Source organism: Natator depressus, chromosome 9 (genome assembly GCF_965152275.1).
Source record: "Natator depressus isolate rNatDep1 chromosome 9, rNatDep2.hap1, whole genome shotgun sequence".
Classification (NCBI taxonomy): domain Eukaryota; kingdom Metazoa; phylum Chordata; order Testudines; family Cheloniidae; genus Natator; species Natator depressus.
The window spans coordinates 21875241-21897329 of NC_134242.1; the positions used below are offsets into that span (position 1 = coordinate 21875241).

Genomic DNA, 22089 nt, shown 5'->3' on the forward strand with positions numbered 1-22089 from the left:
AAACACCAAGAAAAGTTCCTGGATTCCCTCAACAAGGATTATTCACCTGGGCATAGAAATAGACCCTTTGATGGCGAAGATCTACCCATCGGTAGACAGATTTCAGAAGATCCAGGATCGGATACTCTTGCTGATCACATGCATGAGACAAACTGTAGGTCAGTGTCTTTAGCTACTGGGTCTCCTGGTCTCATGCATAGCATTTCACCAGTGGGTGAAGTCACACATCATTATGTGACCAGGCCCCAGAGTGAATGCAAAGTCAGGTACTAGTCCTGAACCAGGTCTTCGACTCCCTGAGATAGCGGACAGTCCCAGAAAATATCAGCAGGAGTCTCTGCATAGGCCCTTCAGACCCTCAAGTTCTCATCACCGACTCCAGCTTAAAGGGATGGGAAGCACATCTGGATCCAGAACAGCACAGAGTACTCTGATGCTGTGATTCGTTTTCCTGGGCCTCCATCACTTGGACCTGAGCTGTTAAGCTAGTTCTTCTGAGCTTCCAGAGCTACCTAGAGGGAAACCATGACCTGGTCCAGTCAGACATGACCATGATTGCATACATAACCTAGAAGGAACAAAGAGCACAGCTGTACATGCAGAAGTGACAGAGATAATGGAATTGGGCCGAAAAAACTCTTCCTTCCCTAAAAGTGATCCAAATAAAAAAAGAGGTGAACCAAAAGGCAGACTGGCTCAGCTGATTCAAAGTCAACAACTCCGAATGTTGCCTAAACCAAGAGATCTTCAACTTGATCTTGCAGAAGTTTGATCTCCGTCCAGTCATCCTGTTTGCCAATGGCAAGAAAACAAAGCGATCAAAATACTGCACCAGGGAAACCCAAGTGTATGGAGACAAATGTTCTGTCACACAGATAGCCACAAGGCCTGCTATACGCATTTCCTTCCTTCCCTCTCCTACAGAAAGTGATCCAAAAGATAAGGTGAGAAGGAGCAAAGGTGATAGTGCTAGTGCTGTGCTGACCAAGGAAACCTTGGTTTTCCAGTCTGATAGAATTAAAACTGCAACCCTATTGCTGTTACCAGCAAGACCAGACATGCTTCACCAACGCTCATTCCTCCATCCAGATGCAGAGCATCTTCAACTCACCACCTGGCTGTTGAAAGGGCAGCGTTAGCTGCCCTCAGCCTATCACCCAAAATTATTAGGACTCTGCTCTTCTTCCAGGAGAATTTCCATACTAAAAGCCAATTCCTTCATCTGGGCCAAATTCAGTTTTCGGTGCCAAGACCGCAAAGCAAATCCCAAAGGATCCCAGGATTCCAGTTATTCTGGACTTCCATCAAGAAGATGTGGTTAAGAGACTTCAGCCCAGCACTATAGCATACCGTGTATCAGGCCTTAGTAGCATACTATTTGTAGGAGCCTTGGGCTCCTTGGCTGAGAACCCTCATGTGTCCAGATTCTTCAGAGAAGTCAGAGTGGCCAGACCAGTGGTCAGACCAATCTTCCCTAAGTGGGACCTACCACTGGTGTTGAAAGCCCTAACTACCCATCCCTTCGAACCTCTGATATCTATGTCAGCATTTTACCTCTCCATCAAAACCTTCTTTCTGGTCGCCATCATGTCTGCTAGATGAGTTTCAGAAACAGCAGCTTTATCCATGCAAGAAACTTATTGTGTGTGTTCCATGATGACACGGTGGTGGTAAGAACTCCAGAAATGTTCTTGCCTAAGGTGAATTCTCCTTTCCATGCCTTGCAGGAAATTACCCTTCCTTCATTCTGGCCAAAGCCATAGCACCTGACTGAGAAATTGTGGTGCACCTTGGATATCAAAAAAGAGCACTAAAGATTTACATAAAATGTTCAGAATCCACAAGGAGATTGGGCTCCCTGTTCATTTCCTTTTACCAGAGGTGTCAAGGCCTCAGAATATCTAAGCTATACCTTGCCAGATGAATCAGACTGTGCATTGTTGTGGCATACAAGGTGTTTGGGATTTCTATTCCAGAAGGGATCAAGGTGCATTCCAGAAGATCCATGGGAAACTCATGAGCTGAAAGAGCATGAGCTTCCACCACAGAGATCTGCAGAGTCATGGTCATCGGCTAAGACCTTTATCAGACATTATAGAGTGAACTCTGTCTTCTGGAGAGGCCTTCTTTGGCAGGAAGGTGCTGCAGGTAGTGGACCAGTGAAAACCTTGCCGTGTGTGGGAGGGGTGTCTTTTCTGTTTCTTTCTGTTCAGTCTCTTATCCCTCCCTACCCCAACTCATGTCTTGCTACTTCCCATCTATATCAGAATTGTGGGAGATACTGGGCTAATGAATGGAAAATTTCTTATCTGATGATTTTTTTTCTGATAGCCGCATCTCCAACAATTCTAGCCACCTTGGATGGCTTTTCAGCCAAGGGTCAGCATTGTATTTGCATAGTTACCATATGGGCAGTGACCTACTGTATATAATTCCAGTGCCAAGAAGCAACTATCATTACTAATTATTTTTTATAAGTTTTCTACACAGCTTTGGAATGAATCATCTGATGGAGGCCAGAGAAGAGGGCATGGCCAGCACAGGCTGTGCTGCAGCTTTCAATCACCTCTGGAAACTGCAGACAGGAAGGGGAATGCCCATACAGATCAGAATGGTGGGAGATGCTGCTAGCAGAAAGTAAATTATTGGGTAAAAAAATTTCCATTTTTTGAGTTCATTCTCTATTGAAATTTTGGAAATTCTGCTTTCCCCGGCCTTTTAAATAGTCCTTCCCATTTGCTGAACAGTGGAATAGCTATTGATCACCTTAGTAGCTCCAGTGGTAGCAGCCTTTATTTCTGTGGAAAATGGTAATAACAAGTTATCACCTTGTTGGTCTGTACCATAGAGTGAAGATTGTACTATTAACATTACAAAGCTATGGACAGTTTAGTGACAAGGGAGCCTTAAGTTCTTTGAAAATCATGAAACCATGAAAAAAAGTTTGAAAAGTTCTTTGAAAATCATGAAAATACAGAACTTTGATATTATTCACTCTAGCATTTTTCTTACGTATGAAATCCTTTTTAAACAGAAAAATGCTCTGCAACCCTAAGGACTTGAAGGTTGTTAAACTTGCCAGGGTCCAGAGCAGATCAGAACCTGACATGGATGTGACATGCTTGTCTTAGTTTGTGTAAAGTGGGAGATTAAGTGGCACGAGTGTACACTTCTTTGCTGTTTATCCATTCTGCTGTCTTACCTATGGAGTAGCATTAATGATGATCCAAGAAAAGATCTCATGTTTCCCCTCATGTCCAAAAGAAAGGTATTATGAAAGAATTGAGACATATACTACACAGGTTTCAATGTTATATTGCTGCTTAGTAATGCCAGGTTAGTTACGGTCAGCATTCCCATTACAGAATTCCATGTTTTTGTACTAAACATAACCTTGAAAAAGATTAGCCAGAAGTGATATAGCCATCCTATGTAAAGTTGATTAAATCATACTGTTATTCTTTTTAGATGTCAAGTACTTTAATTGTTTGAAACAAAAGGAAATCCTTTTTTTTCTATATTCACTGAAGGACTTGTGCCTGGGATAATAGTACTTAATTAAGTACATTGTGTCTGGAAGTCACAGCTAACTAGATCCTACCTACCTACTTGGGTCTTAGAGCTATCGTTGTTATAAACAATATAATGGTTGTAGTATCTAGACTTCAAAGAGAATTCTTCAGTTTGTGTCCTATACTTAATCTTTTTGACTATATTGAGTTAACAGAAAAAGGATGCTTTTGATAGGTAATATTAACTGCTGCTGTTTTTTTTCTTGAGTTACTCCACTGAAATGGATTAAACATGACATAATCAAAGCACCAACAAAGCAGTAATGCTGAAGTATGGTATTATAGCATTGCAATGCTGCAGCTATGGGCAGTATGTCCATTTGCTTCCATATGCTCATATTTTCATTCATTTATTGCATTTAGGAATTATATGCTAATTTTTTAGTTAAAATCCTTCATTTCTATCTTTCATTTTAACATGGTTAAGTGATTTTATATTTATTATGGTAGAATGTACATGATGAGGGATATACTACACATCTTAAGAGAATACAGAAATGCTATAACACCCTGCATAATAAAAGAATGGCATAGGGCTGATATTGAGATAATTTAGAACACAGAATTAAAACTAGGATTTTTCAAGTTTGCATTAGAAAGTTCTTAATATTGCAATATGAAAATATTTCACAGCATATTTGACTTAATCATAGAATCTACCCATTTCATTTAGATAACTACATCGTTCAGATGACTTTATAAAATCTTGTGATGGGGTGGATATCCCACACAGGCCCTGAAGTGGTTAATGTGGGCCTGAGGGGCCAAGTAACATGCCTGGAAGCACCTTCAAGAGAGATAGCAAGAAAGTCAGGCTTAATTGGTGATGTAATTGGTCCTGCTGAGGAGTGGCTGAGTGGTGATTATAAGGTCAGAAAGTTTACAGTAGAAAGGGGCTGCAGGGAGAGAGTCTGCAGTCACTCTCTGGCGGATAGAAAAGGTAGGAAATGGTCCAGGGAGGCAGCAAGGAATCTGAGGGAGTACACCCTGGCTGCCAGCTACAGGATCCCTGGGCTGGAACGCAGATAGAGGGAGAGCCTGTGTTGCCCTACCAGCCACCAAGGAAGGTACGGTGGCATCCCTTGAAGTAAGGGGTGTAAGGACCATGGGGCCCGGAGACAGATGGAAGACCTACTGTAAGGTCATTGGACTATAGCTTGGTTGGACTCTCTGCCACCCCAAAAAGGGTGGACATAAATATCATGAACTGGCCAGAGGGCCCAGTTACGAAAAGATAGACCACCACAGCAACAGAGTGCCTGTCGGCAGTGGCACCAGACCAAAAGATAGCTGGTATGCCACTCCTGGCCTAGAATTATGGCAAATAATTGGTGCTTCTGCAATGAGCGAACCCCTTTACAAATCCCAAAGGGATTTCTAGTCTGAGGACTATAAAAATAATAAATAATGTCTTCTGTATGTTACTCAGGGGGGAGATTGTATCTTCTGTACATCAAAAAGGTAAACTGCAAACCATATTTTCTTTTAGTTCTTCAGATCTTTTATGGGCTCCATTAGTGCTCATTTCTTCCCTAATAGACAAATCTATTCTTGCTATTGGCCAAGGAGAGCTATTTACATCAAGCTCCTCATTGTTACTAAGAGGTAAAGGCAAATGACTGACTGATCTCAGAAACAAACCTATCAGTTGGGTGGAGCCCAACAACTAACTTAGAGACAATGCTTCTTTAAAATTTTCCTTCCCTCAAATTGATGACATCTGGTCAGCTGTGATAGAATATACCCGAGCCTGAGGACTTTCTCTGAATCTGCTCATTAGAATAATTTGACCTGTGTCTCAAGAGCCTTCATTTGCCATATATGGAAGTCAGACAGAAGTTAAGGACTGTGCTGTAGAAGGGACTGGTACAGTATGCCTAATAAGGAATTCATTCCATCTATGCAGAAGAGAAGGCTATGGATTTTTCCCAAAGAATCACAATTACCTTGCACAGCAGCAGAGCAGGGGCAGTCCATGGCATGTCTGTGAGGCTTTATCACTCTCCACTGAGTCCTTGAGTTCAGAAATTCAATTAGTGCTTATATTCTATCCTTTGCTCACCCTGTTGTGCTTAAGAACAGTAGGAGGTTTCATACAGTATACTACAAATCATAGGCACAATAAAGAGATTGAATTTCATCTCTGACTCTGAATCTTCATGAACATTATCTTTATTTAAATGTAGTTTATGATTTAATTTTATATAAATCATATGATGACTTTAAGTGTATGAAGAACTTGACATTTTGGGGATTTTATGTGTACTGCAAAAGAAATCAGAGTGCTAAATGTGTTAAAAACATTAGGTAAGCATTTTTCAACTATTTCTCCTTTGGAAGAGGACCTTGTATCCAAAAGTCATTAGAATTCAATGTCTTCATTTAACTTCAGTCAATTTTTTTTCCTGACTGAGTTAGTTCTCCTGAGAGCTTCAAAATATAGTTTAATAAATTTTATTTAAAATATTGACTAAGAAATGTCTAATAATTGTTTAAATCCCTTTTTATATTCAAGTAAATCATTATGGAGAGGCTGTGGTCTCTCTGTAGTCAAGATTGAGACTTGTTTCTCATTATAACCCTTTCAAGAATCTACAAAAAAGATTATTTTGCTTGTTTGATGTGTGGCCAATGGACATTTCAACCCCTACCCTCCTACTCCCAAATTTGGAGGTGATTTGTACAAAAACTGTGTTTCTGAGATATGGGAGGAAAGAGAAAACAGTTGTCAAGTCATGGCTTGGAAATTCTTCTAATGTTTTTTAAGCTACATTTTATCTGAAACTCAGTGTCCTGAAAACTTAAAATGAGGTTAATTTGAAATATGTTGCTACAATCTAATGTGCACAACTAATGTTGAGAGTGGAAAGGCATATTTCAGAAGCTATTCCATTGGTGAATTAAGAATTTAGGAATGACTCATCACGTTCTGTTAGACTTTTAAAAGATACCAAATGACTGGTAGAGATGTAAAAATTCAGTTAAAGAAAGTAAGTTTCAAGACAGGTGAGAGAAATAGGGAATAAAGTTCTGAATTGGGAGGATATTTTTTTTTTTAAAAAAGGAGATGGGACCAAGGGAAAGAACAAAATTAGGCTTGAGATATAAATTTAATCAGTTTATCCCAGAAGCGAAGGGAAAGGAAAGGAAAGGAAGGGAAGGGAAGTCTTTTCCTTACTGAGTTTGAGAAATATACAAAGATTATTCCCTTATCCTTGTTTATCTTTGTTGACAAACAATTTAATAAAGGTCTCTCATAACTGAGTTAACACCACAAATTTTTTTTAAAGACAAATTTTGGTTTGAACACCTTTACCTGCGTCTACCATATAATGGAAACTATTAGTACTTATAAAATTACTTCTTGGAATGTTAATGGGCTTAAAATATAGTAAAGGAAAAAAGGGTACTGAATTAACTTAAAAATAGAATGTAATGTAACTGTATAAGAAGCTCATCTTTCCAGAGAAGAGATGGTTATATCTCAAAGCCATCCTATTTTTAGTTTGTTCTGTTTTGTAAAAAGAAAAAAACAAGAGTTGCTGTTCTAGTCAGAAACAAAAAACCCCTCTCATTTCAAGTAATACAGAATTTAACTGATAGAGAGTAGGTAAATATTTGTCTCAGTAGGCAAGAAATTAGTTTTATAAATACTATATATATGCGCCCAATGAAAAATGACTAAACATTATATATGGATAGTCAATTTTCATACTCTAGAATTAATCTTATGATTGAAGACTGTAATCATTTGGACAAGGTGTATAAAGTTCATATTGACAGTATTATTGTGTCAGACTATGTCCCTTTGTGGCCTATTGTAAAAACTGTAGAGGAGGGAAAATAGGACAACTGCCAGTTCTGCTGGAAGATGCAATTAGGTTAGAAGAGCCGGTAACTCAAATGGAGAATGAAAGGGCTGCAAAAAGTTGAAAGGATGGGAAAAGCCCAGTAAAGAATTTGGCTGCATAGATATCCTCTAAAACTTTTGGGCAGAGCTTATTCCTAGACTGTGATCCCCTAACTCTCATTAGTGACCAATTACTTGCACAAGTAGTCCCATTGACTCCAGTAGGACTGTTTCTATGAGTAACTTTTCACCAGTGGGAGCAATGAGTTCACAATCTGGCTTTTTATTAGGTAGAGTATTTGCTGTAATTGTAGAAAAGGAGAGTCTCCCAGAAAACATGCAATAAGTTACCATCATACTAATACACAAGGAGAGCAATCCATGACATTCAATCTGCAGACCTGCCAGTGTGAGAGACAAACCATCAAAACGTGATAAAAGGCTAACATGTGGAACACCTGTTTGCTTCCCCCTTGTTTCCCCTCCATTTGTTTCTCCTGCCATGCCTCCTGTGCCTTTGTCTCTTCTATTTGTTTACCCCATTTTTGTTTCCTTTTTGACCTCTCAAGAGCTGTGGAATGTGGCAGTGGCAGCCAGGAGAACTTTGGGCTGAATCCTCAATGTATCATCAGCAGGGAGCTCAACAGCTTCAGAGTAGATGTGGCCATGCATGGTGACATCACCACACACATGCACAGTGCATGCCACTCACAAGCACTTTTCACTCCCACTCCCCCTTCCTAGGTGATGGCTACTTTGGCTGTTTTCTAGAGCAGCAGCAGATGTGAGATACAGCTCCAGGAGGTGGATATGAAGAATAGGGAGCCAGAACTGGTGCAAAGTGTGATGTACCGTGAAATGTGATAAAACTAAGAGCTGGAAGCAAAGCCATAGATGACAGTAGATATTTCCAATAGTTTCTATTATGAATTTGTTAAAATTTTGTTAAAAAGAAGAAGTCAAGGGATTAATAATACCTAAAGATCAGGTGCACTCTGTTACTGGAAGGCAATCTTCTGATAATTGATGACATACTTTCAATTGCACAAACTTGGCCTGGTCAAAGAAATGTGAACATGCCTTGTTTTCTTTTAGTGTAGAGAAGCTGTTATTTCTTGATATAGAGAATCTCTGACCTAATTGAGTGGCCATTTTTAGGAACTGTCTTGAACGCTAAGGACTTGTCCCCAAATTTTAGAAAACAAGTGAATTCATTCTTTTAAATGATTTGGTCACCAAATAAATACTCCTTAAAAGGTGGACAAGACTTGGGTGTCTGTGCCAGGGAGAAGCTAGTAAGAAAAATTAGAGCTAATGCAAATATTGTCAAAATATTGTCAAAATTATGGTGAGGGGAAGAATAGGGGAAATGGTAGAAGTGTGCTTTAAGGGGAAAAAAACCCTCTCTACATCTTCTACATATTTAATTTGACTATGGTAAAGGGTTAAATCCTGTCCCTGCATCCCCATTACACTGGAAATGCTGCATTCCCACTGGACAAGATAGACAGGATTTGGGGAATACAGCAATGTGCAGGAAGCAAGTCGGGGAATGAAATGGTGAGCCAGAAGATTGTAACTACATAGATCTTCCAGCTTATGTTCTATCACAGGGTGGTACAAGGGCTTCTTTAGCCATTAGTATGCAGTAGCCTCTTTGAAGCTGCTCCATAGCCTATGAAGGAAGATTTCTCCTCCTCTGATCGCCCAGGATATTTGCATAACATTTGAACCAGCTACGTCGGGAGGGCAATACAATAATCATTTGTTCTTAAATACAATTTTTATGCATTGTAAGCAAGCAAATCACTTAAGTTATCAAAGAACATTAAGAGCTGACTGCTGTTCCAATGTTTGCTGGGTCCATTTTATAAAACCTGATTGATAAACTTTAAATAAATATAGACAACATAAAGCAGTAGGATGAGATGAAAGAAAATATGTTAGGCCCATAAAATCTTTGGAAATTTTGCAGTCTCTTTCAATAGAAACATATTCTTCTGCAAGTCAGTCAGATGGGCATTCCCATCTGAGGAAGCTTCTATTAACAAGGTTTGCAAGCAAAAATGTGACATTTTACTTACTGTTTGAATTTCTAGTGCCGTAGGAAAATTATTTCATTGTTTTTTTTCTCATGGAAACTGAAATAATCTTGAAGTATGATGTTTGGCATGTGGCCATGCCACATCAGGTTCTGATCTCATTAGATTGCTTAAAATAAGCCAAGTCAGGCATGGCCGCTTCTGGGATTGGGAAACCTCTGAGGTGTCCTGAGAAGTTAGTGACTTAGTAATGAACCAGTGCTGCATTATGCCATTATAATGGTAGAAGGAACTGTGCAACTGGATGTTTTGCCTTTGAAAGGGTCTGTCAACCCACTTGTGTATTTTAGTGAAGAGTGACATGATCTTTGAATCAGTTTTTGAAATCAGTTTTAAAAGTTTGAGCACTTTGGGATCTTTGGATGAAAAGTGTTATACAAATGTCAGCTATTTCTGTATTTTTAACTTTTTAAAATTTAATAAGAACTACATTTAAAAAAATTAAATTGTGTATAAGACTTATTGGGAAACCTCGTATTTGTATGAGAACATAGGAATTGCCCTAACTGATCAAATCAGTGGTACATCTACTCCAGAATTACATTCTGACAGTGGTCACTACTAGCTGTGTAAGAAATATGATAAGACAATTTATTAAATAACCTGTCCTTAGGGAAAAACAATTCCTAACCGCTGTCAGTAAGAGGCTGGTGTGCCCTAAAGCATCATTTCCCAAACTTTTTGAAAGTTGATGCCCCTATTAAGGAAAATGAAACCAGTTGTATTCTCCTTCATCCTGGCCATTTGTTATTAAAGGCCTATCTAAAATGACTGACTACTCACTCAGTAGATTGGGTAGATCTTCATAATGATACTTCCTTTCCTTCACTGCATGCTTTCAGCAGTAAGGTATTTCACAGAGTTGATATTTAGTAAGTATCATCCTTGGCATCTGACCTAATATTCATTGAAATGAACAGGGCAGTTGACACCTCAGAGCTATTGTTTCAGGCTGTGTGTAAATTTAGGCAGACATTACTGCATTAGTTGCACCTGGGTCATCTTTTAAAGGTTTACTACACAACCATAGCAATTTGAGACTTACTTAAAACTGAGATTTTAGCGGAAAATAGAGAGATTTTTCCATGCCCTTTGCAATACTTCACATCGTCTATCTTCCAGGGGTCATACCCACACTTTAAAAAATACTGCCCAAAAATATGGGTCATTATATTACTTCTTAAATGGCTTTAATCCTATATCATTTAACAGTGGATGTTCTTATTATTCCTTTTTGGAATCCTACTAAGCTTTTAGCTCAATTATATCTTGTAGTAGTGAGTTCCACAAGTTAAATGTTTCAGAGTAGCAGCCGTGTTAGTCTGTATTTGCAAAAAGAAAAGGAGTACAGATGCATCCGATGAAGTGAGCTGTAGCTCAGGAAAGCTTATGCTCAAATACATTGGTTAGTCTCTAAGGTGCCACAAGTACTCCTTTTCTTTTTAAGTTAAATGTTATAGATCTTGGATTCTATATTCATGATTCAGTCACTGATCAGTTCTTGATGCTGAAAACAAAATCTGTTTTCCTTTTCATATCTTGGGTCAGTTCTTGGTGTAGAGTCAATTTCCACACAGTGCAGTTCAGGACAAAGAAAGGAAAGGTGGTGTCATAAAGCACTTTCCCAATCCTTGGCTGTTGTGTTCAGGGCAATCCCTGGTGTAAATTACAGCAGCCTCAGGGCTGCTCCAGTTTACTGGCTGTTAATGGACATCAGGGCTAAAAGCACAGTTTGGAATCAGCGTAGTGTAGAGACATCCTGGCCATGCCTCTTTCAATCCAACAATACACCTTACACCAGTGGTGGGCAACCTGCGGGCCGCTAGACCGGTTGTTTACATTTGCACGGCCACCCACAGTTCCCAGTGGCCGCGGTTTGCTGTTCCCTGCCTATGTCAGCAAGAAGAGAAGTGGCAGTGGGAGTTTGGGGCTAGCTGTGTACCACCAGAGGATTCCCCTTGCACTGTTTGATTCTGCTAGGGCCATGCTGGCTCTAGGTTCAGAAACTGCTAACAATTCAGTGTAAAGCAGCTGCATCTTATTGGAGAATCTGGTCCATTGGTTCCACATAACCAGTACTGTTGCTTTTAAGTAAATGAAGTTGCAGTTTAAATTTTATTTAGTGATTGCTTAGCTCTATGAATGCCTGAATACATTTAAAATATATTTAGGCTGCATAACTTTCTGCTTAATATGCTTCAAATGTTGTGGTATTTGGTTCTTTTATTTCTATACTTCCTGTCTTCAAATCATCTTACTAAGAAACAGACCTCTGTATGATACCTGCAAAAATAAGAAACTCATTCCATTGATTAGTTTATTAGTACAATTTAAATAAGTGCATTCATTTGTTTAGAGCAATATTTGTTCATAAAAAGCTCAAAGAAAGTATTAAGATTCCTTTTCTTTTTTGTTTGTTTTGTTTTTATTAGTGGTCATATGCTTTAGAGAAACCAAATACTGGCAGTATATTTAATATTGCTTGGTCCATTGATGGTACTCAAATAGCAGGAGCTTGTGGAAATGGACATGTGATTTTTGCCCATGTCGTGGAGCAACGGTGGGAGTGGAAGAACTTTGAAATAACGTTAACTAAAAGAAGAACTATGGAGGTATGGGTTACAAGTTCAGCAAAATTGACCTTCAGGATTGTTTATGTAAGACTCACAATTGTAACTCAGTAAAGACAAATAATTGTGAATGGACAATTTTTGCAGAGTATAAATGATAGGATTGAATACCTTCGCGTTATAAAAAGGCCAGAATGAGCAAGTGGTATGTGAGTGTGTGTTTGAGTATACAATCACATGACCCAGAACTACATCAGCCTCTTGGCTCACTTAAGGATCACAGCATCTTGCTTTTATGTGGGGTGGGGGCATGAATACGGGATTGAGTCATAGGTCTTGTTTATATCAGAAATAATAAAACAGTAATTACCAATAAAGCAATAGTGTAGACAGGGCTGAGTATCATGTCTACACTAGTGGATTGCCACTGATAGAGCTGTACCATCGCTGGCTATTGCTGCAGTACGGGTACTAATTTTTCTATTGCCCTATGATGAATGGATCTGTCTTCTTGGATTTCCAATCAAGAGGAAACTGGCAACTTACAGCTGACCACAATCATGAAGAGTGTTAGTGTCCTTTGTTGCACTGCTCCACCGTATTACAGTCGCTGGTTCAAATTTTCCAAAGCTAGGAAAAAAATTGTAACATATCTTTTAAGAGGCTGTTTTTACTATCTGCTAGTGAGGATTTAGGGAATTAATGCATGGAAAATAATAAAACATTGAGACTGACATTTTCAAATCTGGATGCCTAAAGTTGAGTTGCTAATGCTAAGACTTGAAAAAACAACAACAACAACAACAACTGCTAAATCCATATTTGAAAATCAGATAAGGGCCCAAAAAAGTTCTGAGCACTCAGCATTTCCCGTTGACATCAGTGGGAGCTGCTGGGTGATCAGCACTGTTAGAAATGAAGCATGCCCCTAACTGTGGTTTATAGAGCTCAAATTTTGGCTCCTGTTTTTGAAAATCCTGGCCTGAATCCACAATTAGGCACCTAAATATCTAGGAGTGAATACAGAAATTTGAATTTTGACTTGCTAATATGTCTTCTGTGTTCCCAGACACTGACTCATAACATAACCAGTCAACAGTGGAATAATACAGACTTTCTGTTGTTACAAGTTTTTCCAATTAGTGTTCAGGCCATCATTTTCAAAACTGGGTGCCTGAAGTTAGGCTCCTAAATTAATAATTAAGCACCTAAACATCTTATAGTCTGAACTCTTTAATGTTGAATATGTAATTGGGAAAACTTGTAACAGCAGAAAGCTATATTACCCCTCTGTCCTCTGGATGGTACATCAGGAATCAGTGTTTGGGAACACAAAAGACAATTTCACAGGTCAAAATTTGTATTTCTGCATTCATTCCCAGACATTGACTTGTAAAAGATGGTTCTGTCTAGCAACCTCTAGGGATTTTGTATATGCAAACGCTTGAGAAATATAGCTAACCCTGATCCAGGATGTTTGTTTATTTTATTTTACATAGATTTAAATAGTGAAGAGATGCCTATACAAGAGCTCTAGGCAACCCTAACTCTTGCTCAGTGTTATAACAACAAACGACATTATGGAGTGAGACAGCAGTTGTGAGCATGTCAGGATAGATCTCTTTAGGAGCTATGTGAGTGGCCACTGGATCTTGGTAGTTACTGCATTAAGGCCTTGTTTTGTAGCTGGCTGCAGATCTGAAGAAGTTCAAACCCAGCTTCCACCATCAGTAGGACAACATCTAAAATACCCTTGTTTGAAGAGATCACTCTCCCATGTACATGAATTATTTGCACAGTTATCTTTTTACTATTATGTGTCATTCTTTCAATTTCCTTAGATTTTTTTTTTATCCCTAATGGGCCTATGATTTTTTGATCAAGTGATGAATTGTCAATCCTAACTTGCATTTACTCCTCTAACAGAAAAGAGCTGAATTTCATTGGAACTCTCCTGACAGACCTCAATTCCAAAATGTGTAAGGATTCTCAGCATAACATCCTAAGTGCTCAGTGAGCCCCCCAATGGGTTCTCTATCCTGACAGGCTGGAATCTGCAATGTAAATAAATCTGTTCCACATCTGAGAAGCCTACCCTTTTTCCTCCCACCATGTCAAAGAATTCAATACTGAAGAAGTTGGGGAGACAAGTTCCTCTACATTTCCCAAAAACTGTGCCTTATTGAAAAACATAATCTGGTTCTGCCATGTTGCTTGGCCTACAGGGCCATTTCTATGCCTGATTGCAGGAGACTCATTAAGAATGATCACTCCCTGAGAGAGAATATTTTCCTAGCTTTGGCTTTAATGATGTTTGCTTTTATAGGAAGCTAAGAATTACCAAGCTGGATCAGCCAGTGGTCCATCTAGTCCAGTGGCTCTGAACCTTTCCAGACTACTGTACACCAGTCAGGAGTCTGATTTGTCTTGCATACTCCCAAGTTTGACCTCACTTAAAAACTACTTGCTTATAAAATCGGAAATTAAAATACAAAAGTGTCACAGTATACTATTACTGAAAAATTGCTTACCTTCTCATTTTACCATATAATTAAAAAAATAAGTCAATTAGAATATAAATATTGTACTTAGATTTCAGTGTACAGGATATATAGCAGCATAGACAAGTCATTATCTGTATGAAATTTTAGTTTATACTGACTTCGCTAGTACTTTTTATGTAGCCTGTTGTAAAATTAGATAAATATGTAGATGAGTTGATGTACCTCCTGGAAGACCTCTGCATACCCCCAGGGATACGCATATCCCTGGTTGAGAACCACTGATCTAGTCTAGTATACTGTCGCCAACTGGCCCATACAAGATGCTTCAGAAGATGGTTCAAGAAACCCCATAATGGAAAATAATGGAATAACCTGCCCATAGGGGAAGTTTATTCCTAACTCCCATCACTTAATACAGTATCTGAATTATGCACTGAAGAATGAGAGTTTATATGCCTCATTTAAAATATATATATATATACACACACACATATACAATATCCTAATGTAACTGGATTTTCTCATTATGCATATAAATGTCTAATCTTTTGTCAAGTCCTACTAGATTTTTGTCCTCAATGGTATTGTGTGGCAGAGAGTTTCATAAGTTAATTGTGTATTGTATTAAAAAAATAAAACCCTTTTATCAGTTTTAAATGTGCTGCCTTTCAGTTTCAATATACATCCCCTTTTTCTTATAAGTGGTGTTGGAGAACTGTCTATTATTAAGATTGTCCCAACATTATAAGACTGTTTTCAGTTGCTTAATTTGAACCATTTGGGCTGAAATATTCCACACTGGGTGTCTGCCTCAAGCTAAAACATTTTGGAACATTTCCACCAAAATAGTTCATCCATTTCCAAGAAGGATGCTAGGGAGAAATATGTTCTTTTGCCCACGTTAAAAAATTCTAGTGACTTTCACACACCCTTGCTTTGTAGAAGAGACTCAGCTCCCACATATGACCAGTCATCTCCACAGAACAACTGAGCAAAAAACGTATTGTCACAAGGTGTCTGGCCCCATAATTGAAGTAGGTCCAGTTCTCCTGTGCCAGGACAGGTGCTCCCATTTGTCCACTTAATGGGGTGGAGCAGTGCCTGGGGGCTATAAAGGATCAGGGAGAGACCGAATGAGTTAGGGAGTCCCAGTGAGTCAGAGCAGACTGGTTCAAGCAGGGACAGATGAGAGCTGCCAGAGACCAGGGATACCGGAGAAGGTCCTGAAAGGAAGAAGGTGTTCCTTGGGGAAGACTGAAGACGAGAGTATCAAGAGGAGTTTGCTGGCTGTCATCGCCAAGCCTCAGAGCCAAGGGTGGAGGGCTGAAGGCAGGAGGAGGAGCAGAGGAGAGCTAGAGCCGAGGGCTGAAGGCAGGGGAGCAGCTAACATTGCCAGGCCAGCCAGCTGGACTCAGTGGGATCATGAGAAGGCCAGGGTGAGTGACAGATGCTCCCTCTGACAAGATGCTCCCCAGCAGAGAAACTATGGGGGGTGGTTCCCACTGGGAAGAGTGGGGTTTCTCTCCAACTGGAAGGGCTAGGGTAGCTCTCCTGGGACAAGGACCGGGGAAGGATGACAGACACTCTGGGCCTCGTTGAAGGCTCCAGTGTATGGGGCATCAATGACACGATGTGTTGAGTTTTAATGACTGCTTGCACTGGGGTGAGAAATGGACTATATTTGTGACTTTTGATGGAAACTGAATGAACTGTGTTTGGCAATAAACCAGCCCCAAAGAGGAGTAGTATTTAAGATCTGAAGTGGATTTACTGGGGACTCTGAAAGGGTAAACTGAGGAAGGCATGCTTGTCATGCTTTGGCCTGTTGCAGGAAGGTTCTCCAGGCAGGGCTCCCCTATGACACCTACATTACAGTAACATTAAGGTTAAAAAGTCAAGTACTCAAAGGTTAGGAAATGCCAGGAATTAAGGTTGCCTCTGCAATTTTGATTTGGCCTCTTATGCATATGCATGGAAGAAAATAGTACGTGATCAGGTAATTAAGCTGTGGGTATATTTACACGTAAACTAGCAGCCCAAGTATATATCTAGGTTCCTGTGTATTTGAGTGGCTAGCCCATGTTGAAGCCTGTGCCACCATATTTACACTATTATAGTTACCCATACTAGGTAGATTGAGGCTAGCATGGGTGTGCCTACCCCACTACAATCACACCTTCACTTGCAGTATGGTAAAAGTTTGGCAAAGTTATAAACAACTGAAAATGGGATCTTATAATGGAAAGTGTCAGGCAACTTCAATAACAGGGGGTGCTATCAGCCATGTCTATAATAATGTGTTTACAGCTATTAAAACGAAACAGTGCTGACATTTTTTCTTGTAAGGAAGTTTATCCAAATCTCTAATTTTGTTACTCCACACTGAAACTTTTGTATCACTGCAGTACAGTAGAACCTCAGAATTATGAGCACCTCAGGAATGGAGGTGGTTTGTAACTCTGAACAAAATATTATGGTTGTTGTTCTTTCAAAAGTTTACAACTGAACATTGACTTAATACAGCTTTGAAACTTTACCATGCAGAAGAAAAATGCTGCTTTTAACCATACTAATTTAAATGAAACAAGCACAGAAACAGTTTCCTTACCTTGTCAAATATTTTTTTAAACTTTCCCTTTATTTTTTAGTAGTTTACATTGAACACAGTACTGTACTGTACAGTATTTGCTGGTTTTGTGTGTCTCTGCTGCCTGATTGTGTATTTTTGGTTCCAAATGAGGTCTGTGTGGTTGATCGGTCATTCATAACTCTGGTGTTTGTAACTCTGAGGTTCTACTGTAATTTTTTTTGAGATAGAGTGACCAGTCCTAATCACAGGATTCCAGGTGAGGGTGTACCATTGATTTAAATGATGGCATTGCTTCAGGAAGACAGATCCATTTTTTACAAGTCAGGTTTGAACACACAAAACAAATTAGCAGGTAAAAACCTCATACTTAATGCAATCCTTTTAATTTCAAAACTATGCTAGGTTATTAAATGTGAGTTAATAGGAGCTTTTTATTGATTTATTCATAAATGCTTTTCTTTAAAATTTCCTACATAGTTACATGGTACTATAAATGCATAATATCAGCCAGCTGTTTATGAAAATTAACAATGAGTATAATATTATGCTGTTTTCTGTTCCATAATTTTCATTTTTTTAACCATAAACCTTTTTTATTAGGTCCGTAATGTTATTAATGATGCAGTGGATTTACTTGAATTCCGTGACAGAGTCATTAAGGCCTCTTTGAACTATGGACATTTAGTTGTTTCAACTTCTCTTCAGTGTTACGTGTTTTCGTAAGTAATTTCAATTAATGAAGTATTATTTGATCCATTCAATCATTGTGAGATTCAAAAGGAGCTTGATTTAAAGTACAGTAGCTTATACATGGTTTGGCTTTGAAAACATCAAATCTTTTTATAGATATATGTCATAGAACCCACCTTTATACATACTAATGTATATTTTCATAGTTGCATAAGGAATTACCATAATGTGTTCCAGTGGCAGAGCCAGCTTTTGCAACCAGGAAGGGGGTGGATCATTGGTGGTGGGTTGGAGACCAAGTCTGCCCCACATTTACCGGGAAGTGGAAGCTCCCATCCTGTGGAACTGGGCCCAGATCCCCACTCTGGGCATTGTGACCTGGAACACAGGGTTGCAACACCATTCAGATTTGGCTTTGCCACCACTCTGTCATGACTGAGGGGTGCCTGGGCCAAATTTGAGTGAGTGGCTTTGTGACATGTTGCACAAGGTCACATCACCATGTGACACCATGCACCATATTGCAATGCCCAGAGCAGGGAGGCAAATCCAGACCTGTGAGACAGGAGCTGCTATTGCTGGGTGAGTGAGAGCCAGGCTTCCTCCCCGGCCCTGTGTAAAAATTCATGTCATACACTTCCTTCAGTCAATTGCATAATATGCTTGAAAAGATGCCATACGTCAACCTAAAGGCTGCCACAGAGATGGTCGTACTGCCTTTTAACCCCCATTAGCTCCACCACTGTTGAGTTCTACTAACATGAATGAAAGTTGCAAAGTTAAACCCTATCTCTGAAAATGTACCCTATGTGCCAGATCCTCAGCTGGTATAAATTGTCCTGGCTCTGTTGGCTTCAGTTGAGCTATGGCAATTCACACAAGTTGATGATCTGGCAAATGGAGTAAAAAAAATAGCTGATAAATACATTTTATGGGAAATTACTCTTACCCTTCAAATATCCAAATATGGGCAGGCAATTGCTCACCTCTAGATTATGGAGCTGCCAGTTGCATCCATTTGGCCATTTGACCCATTTGCACTGGTGACTGCTTTGATAGCATTGCTTTTTGCTCAGAGTCCATGACATACAAGCTGTTTCTTGGATACCATTACCTTTGCTCTGCAGATTGGCCAGCAGTTTCTTTAGAGATAGGATTGATTGTTTATAAGTAAGGCTACATTTAGTCATGAGTATTTTTAGGAAAAGTCAGGGGCAGGTCATGGGCAGTAAATGAAAATTCATGGCCCGTGACCTGTCCATGACTTTTACTAAAAATACCAGTGAATAAAACTTGGGAGGGGGCTGCCTGGGGGCCCCATGGGTGCTGGGGGAGGGGCGGCACGTGGTCTAGGACTCCCGCTGGTGCTCGGGAGCGGGGGAGTTGGCGGCACCAGCAGGCTCCTTATCTGGTTCTGTGCCTCTCTTCCCCAGCAGCAGCAGCAGAGTTTGGGTGTGGGAGGGGGCAGGGGGTTGAGGCACAGGACAGGGTGAGGTGGGCTCTGGGTGGCGCTTACCTGGGGGGGCTCCCCGGAAGTGGCAACATCCCCCTCGCTCAGCTGCTAGGCGGAGGCGTGGCCAGGCAGCTCTGTGTGCTGCCTCCGCCTGCAGGCACTGCCCCCACAGCTCCCATTGGCCACAGTTCCTGGCCAATGGGAGCTGCAAAGCCAGTGCTCTGGGCGGAGGTAGCCCGCAGAGCAGCTTGGCCATGCCTCCACCTAGCAGCTGAGTGAAGGGGATGTCACCGCTTCCAGAGAGACCCCCAGGTAATCGCCACCCAGAGCCCACTTCACACCATCCGGTGCCCCAATCCCCTGCTCCCTCCCACACCCAAATTCTGTGGGGGGGGGGGATGAGGCAGAACAGTGGCCCAAGACTGCCCCAGCAGCAGCTGATGCACCTGGCACAGGTGCTGCCTGAGCTGCTCCTGAGCCAGTGCACCAGCCACTACAGAAGTCACAGAGGACACGGAAAGTCATGGAATCCGTGACTTCCGTTACCTCTGTGACAAAGGCCTGGTCTACACTACAGAGTCACGTCAAAGGAAGCCACCTTAAGTCGATCTGTTAATGAATGTGTCTACGCTACCGCGTTCTTTATGTCGACCTAAGTCGCCTCTGATGTCGACTTCTGTAATCCACCTCTGCAAGAGTCATAGCACTTAGTTTGATTTTCATGGGCCAACTGCGAGGTAGTGTAGACACAGCACTGTGTAATTCAACTTAATTGGCCTCCAAGTGGTGTCCCACAATGCTCATCTGTGACCGCTCTGGAGATCATTCTCAACTCTGCCGCACTGCAGCCAAGTACACAGGACACAGCCCCTTCCCTGCTAAAGCTCCGGGAACTTTTGAATTTCCATTTCCTGTTTGATCAGCACTGGGAACATGCCAGCTTGAGCACAGCCGATCATGGAGACTACATGCCCCAAATGTGCTCCAGCCTGGTCTGCACAGGAGGTGGTGGATCTTATCTCTGTGTGGGAAGAAGGGTTTGTGCAGGCAGACCTCTGATCCAGCAGAAGAAACGCTGACATCTATGCAAAGATTGCTCATGCAATGGTGGAGAAGGGCTACACGAGGGACACACAGCAGTGCCGTGTGAAAATAAAAGAACTTCGCCAAGCGTACCAGAAGGCAAGGGAGATGAACAGTTGTTCTGGTGCTGAACCCCACACATTCCGGTTCTACAATGAGCTGCATGTGATTCTTGGGGGTGACCCTACTAGCACCCCCACAAACAATGTGGACACCTCACAAATGTGAGAGTCTAGGGACAACAAGGAGGATTATAAGGTGGATGAGGAGGAGGAGGAGGATAATGGGAGACAGGCAAGTGGTGGATCCATTCTCCTCAAGAACCAGGAAATATTTTTAACCCTGGAGCGCTCTGGGTTGCAGGACATCACGGTGGTTGACAGTGATGCCTGGGAAGGCACCTCTGGTGAGAATACAGTTAAAATGCACACTTGGAGCACAGCAGCTCCCACGGTTGATTTACCTACTGATTCCCCACTGACTGGTAACTCTCTGGCATCGCAAGCTTCCAAATAACGATAGCCACTTGTTTCTCCACTGTCAGAACAACTCTCATTTTTGTGTTGCTGAACTGCAGGGCAGGGGAAAGCTCTGCACAAAGTTTCTGGAAGGTGGTCTTCCGCATTCGAAAGTTCTGTGGCCACTTCTCATCATCCCATACCTGCAAAACGATGCTGTCCCACCAGTCAGTGCTTGTTTCATGGGACCAGAAACAGCACTCAACAGAGTGCAACTGCTCTGTGACTGCCATCAGAAACTGTGAATTGTTTTTTTCAATGGCTTGCAGCAGGGCTGCCTGCAGGACATCACTATGTTCCACACGGCAAACCTTACTTTGGCTCTGGAAATACTGCAGGAGAAAGCATGAAGTGTTTGCGATGCTCACAGCAAGAGTGCACAGCTGAGCAGGCTCTGTGCTTCTGCGGTTATGGCATACACACGGTGATTTTAAGGTGCGAAAACCACTGAATTGTTTGCTGTTGATGTGAGGGAGGGAGCACAGTATATCATGGGATGTCGACGCAATGTTCCCATTCTCCCCTGCAACAATGTTTTGGTCCCATGAGGCATTGCACAAATTTCCCAAAACACACTGCGGCAAGTTGCACTTTGGGATAGCTACCCACAATGCACTGCTTTGTGCACTGATGCAGGTATTGCTAGTGAGGATGCACTCCATCGAGACAATGAGCATGGTGTGTCTACGCACAATCGACTTCATTATTTTGGGGTCTCAAGGTCGAATTAGATAAAATCGACTTAATTTTGTAGTGTAGACAAGCCCAAACTTGCAGCCTTATTTATAAGAGATGATATAGAACTCAATCATGTCATGTCTGTAATGTAGTTCACCAGTCATAGGTGCTAGAATCTAAAGCTAATACCTAAATATTGTTTTCCTGCTCAATAATGTGATTCTTGTTGAACCACCAGAGCAGGCATAAGTTCATATAGGAGTAAATCCTGTGGCCAGTGTAAAAGCTGCTGAAGACTCTGAACAAACTAAACTGATGTGGTTCTACAATGTGTAGGAGGGCAGAATAGAGTGAGGTTTTGTGCGACTTACAAGCCATGGAGCACAATACTACAAGAGCTCTGTGTACCCCAGTGCATAAAGTGTTTAGGAAGCAGGAGGGAACATGTGCAGCTGCATGATCCACTGGCTAAACTCATG

At 41.0% G+C, this 22089-nt stretch overlaps 1 protein-coding gene across 2 annotated transcripts in view; it reads left to right on the forward strand.

Annotated features, from left to right (window-relative positions):
* The window catches only part of IFT80 (intraflagellar transport 80), a 153825-nt gene that overhangs the window by 94094 nt on the left and 37642 nt on the right, over positions 1-22089 (forward strand). For both annotated transcript variants that reach the window (XM_074963667.1, XM_074963668.1), the window contains exons 9-10: positions 11957-12136; positions 17789-17907. In XM_074963667.1, coding sequence (XP_074819768.1) covers positions 11957-12136; positions 17789-17907 — 299 coding nt within the window. The remainder of the gene's footprint in view (positions 1-11956; positions 12137-17788; positions 17908-22089) is intronic.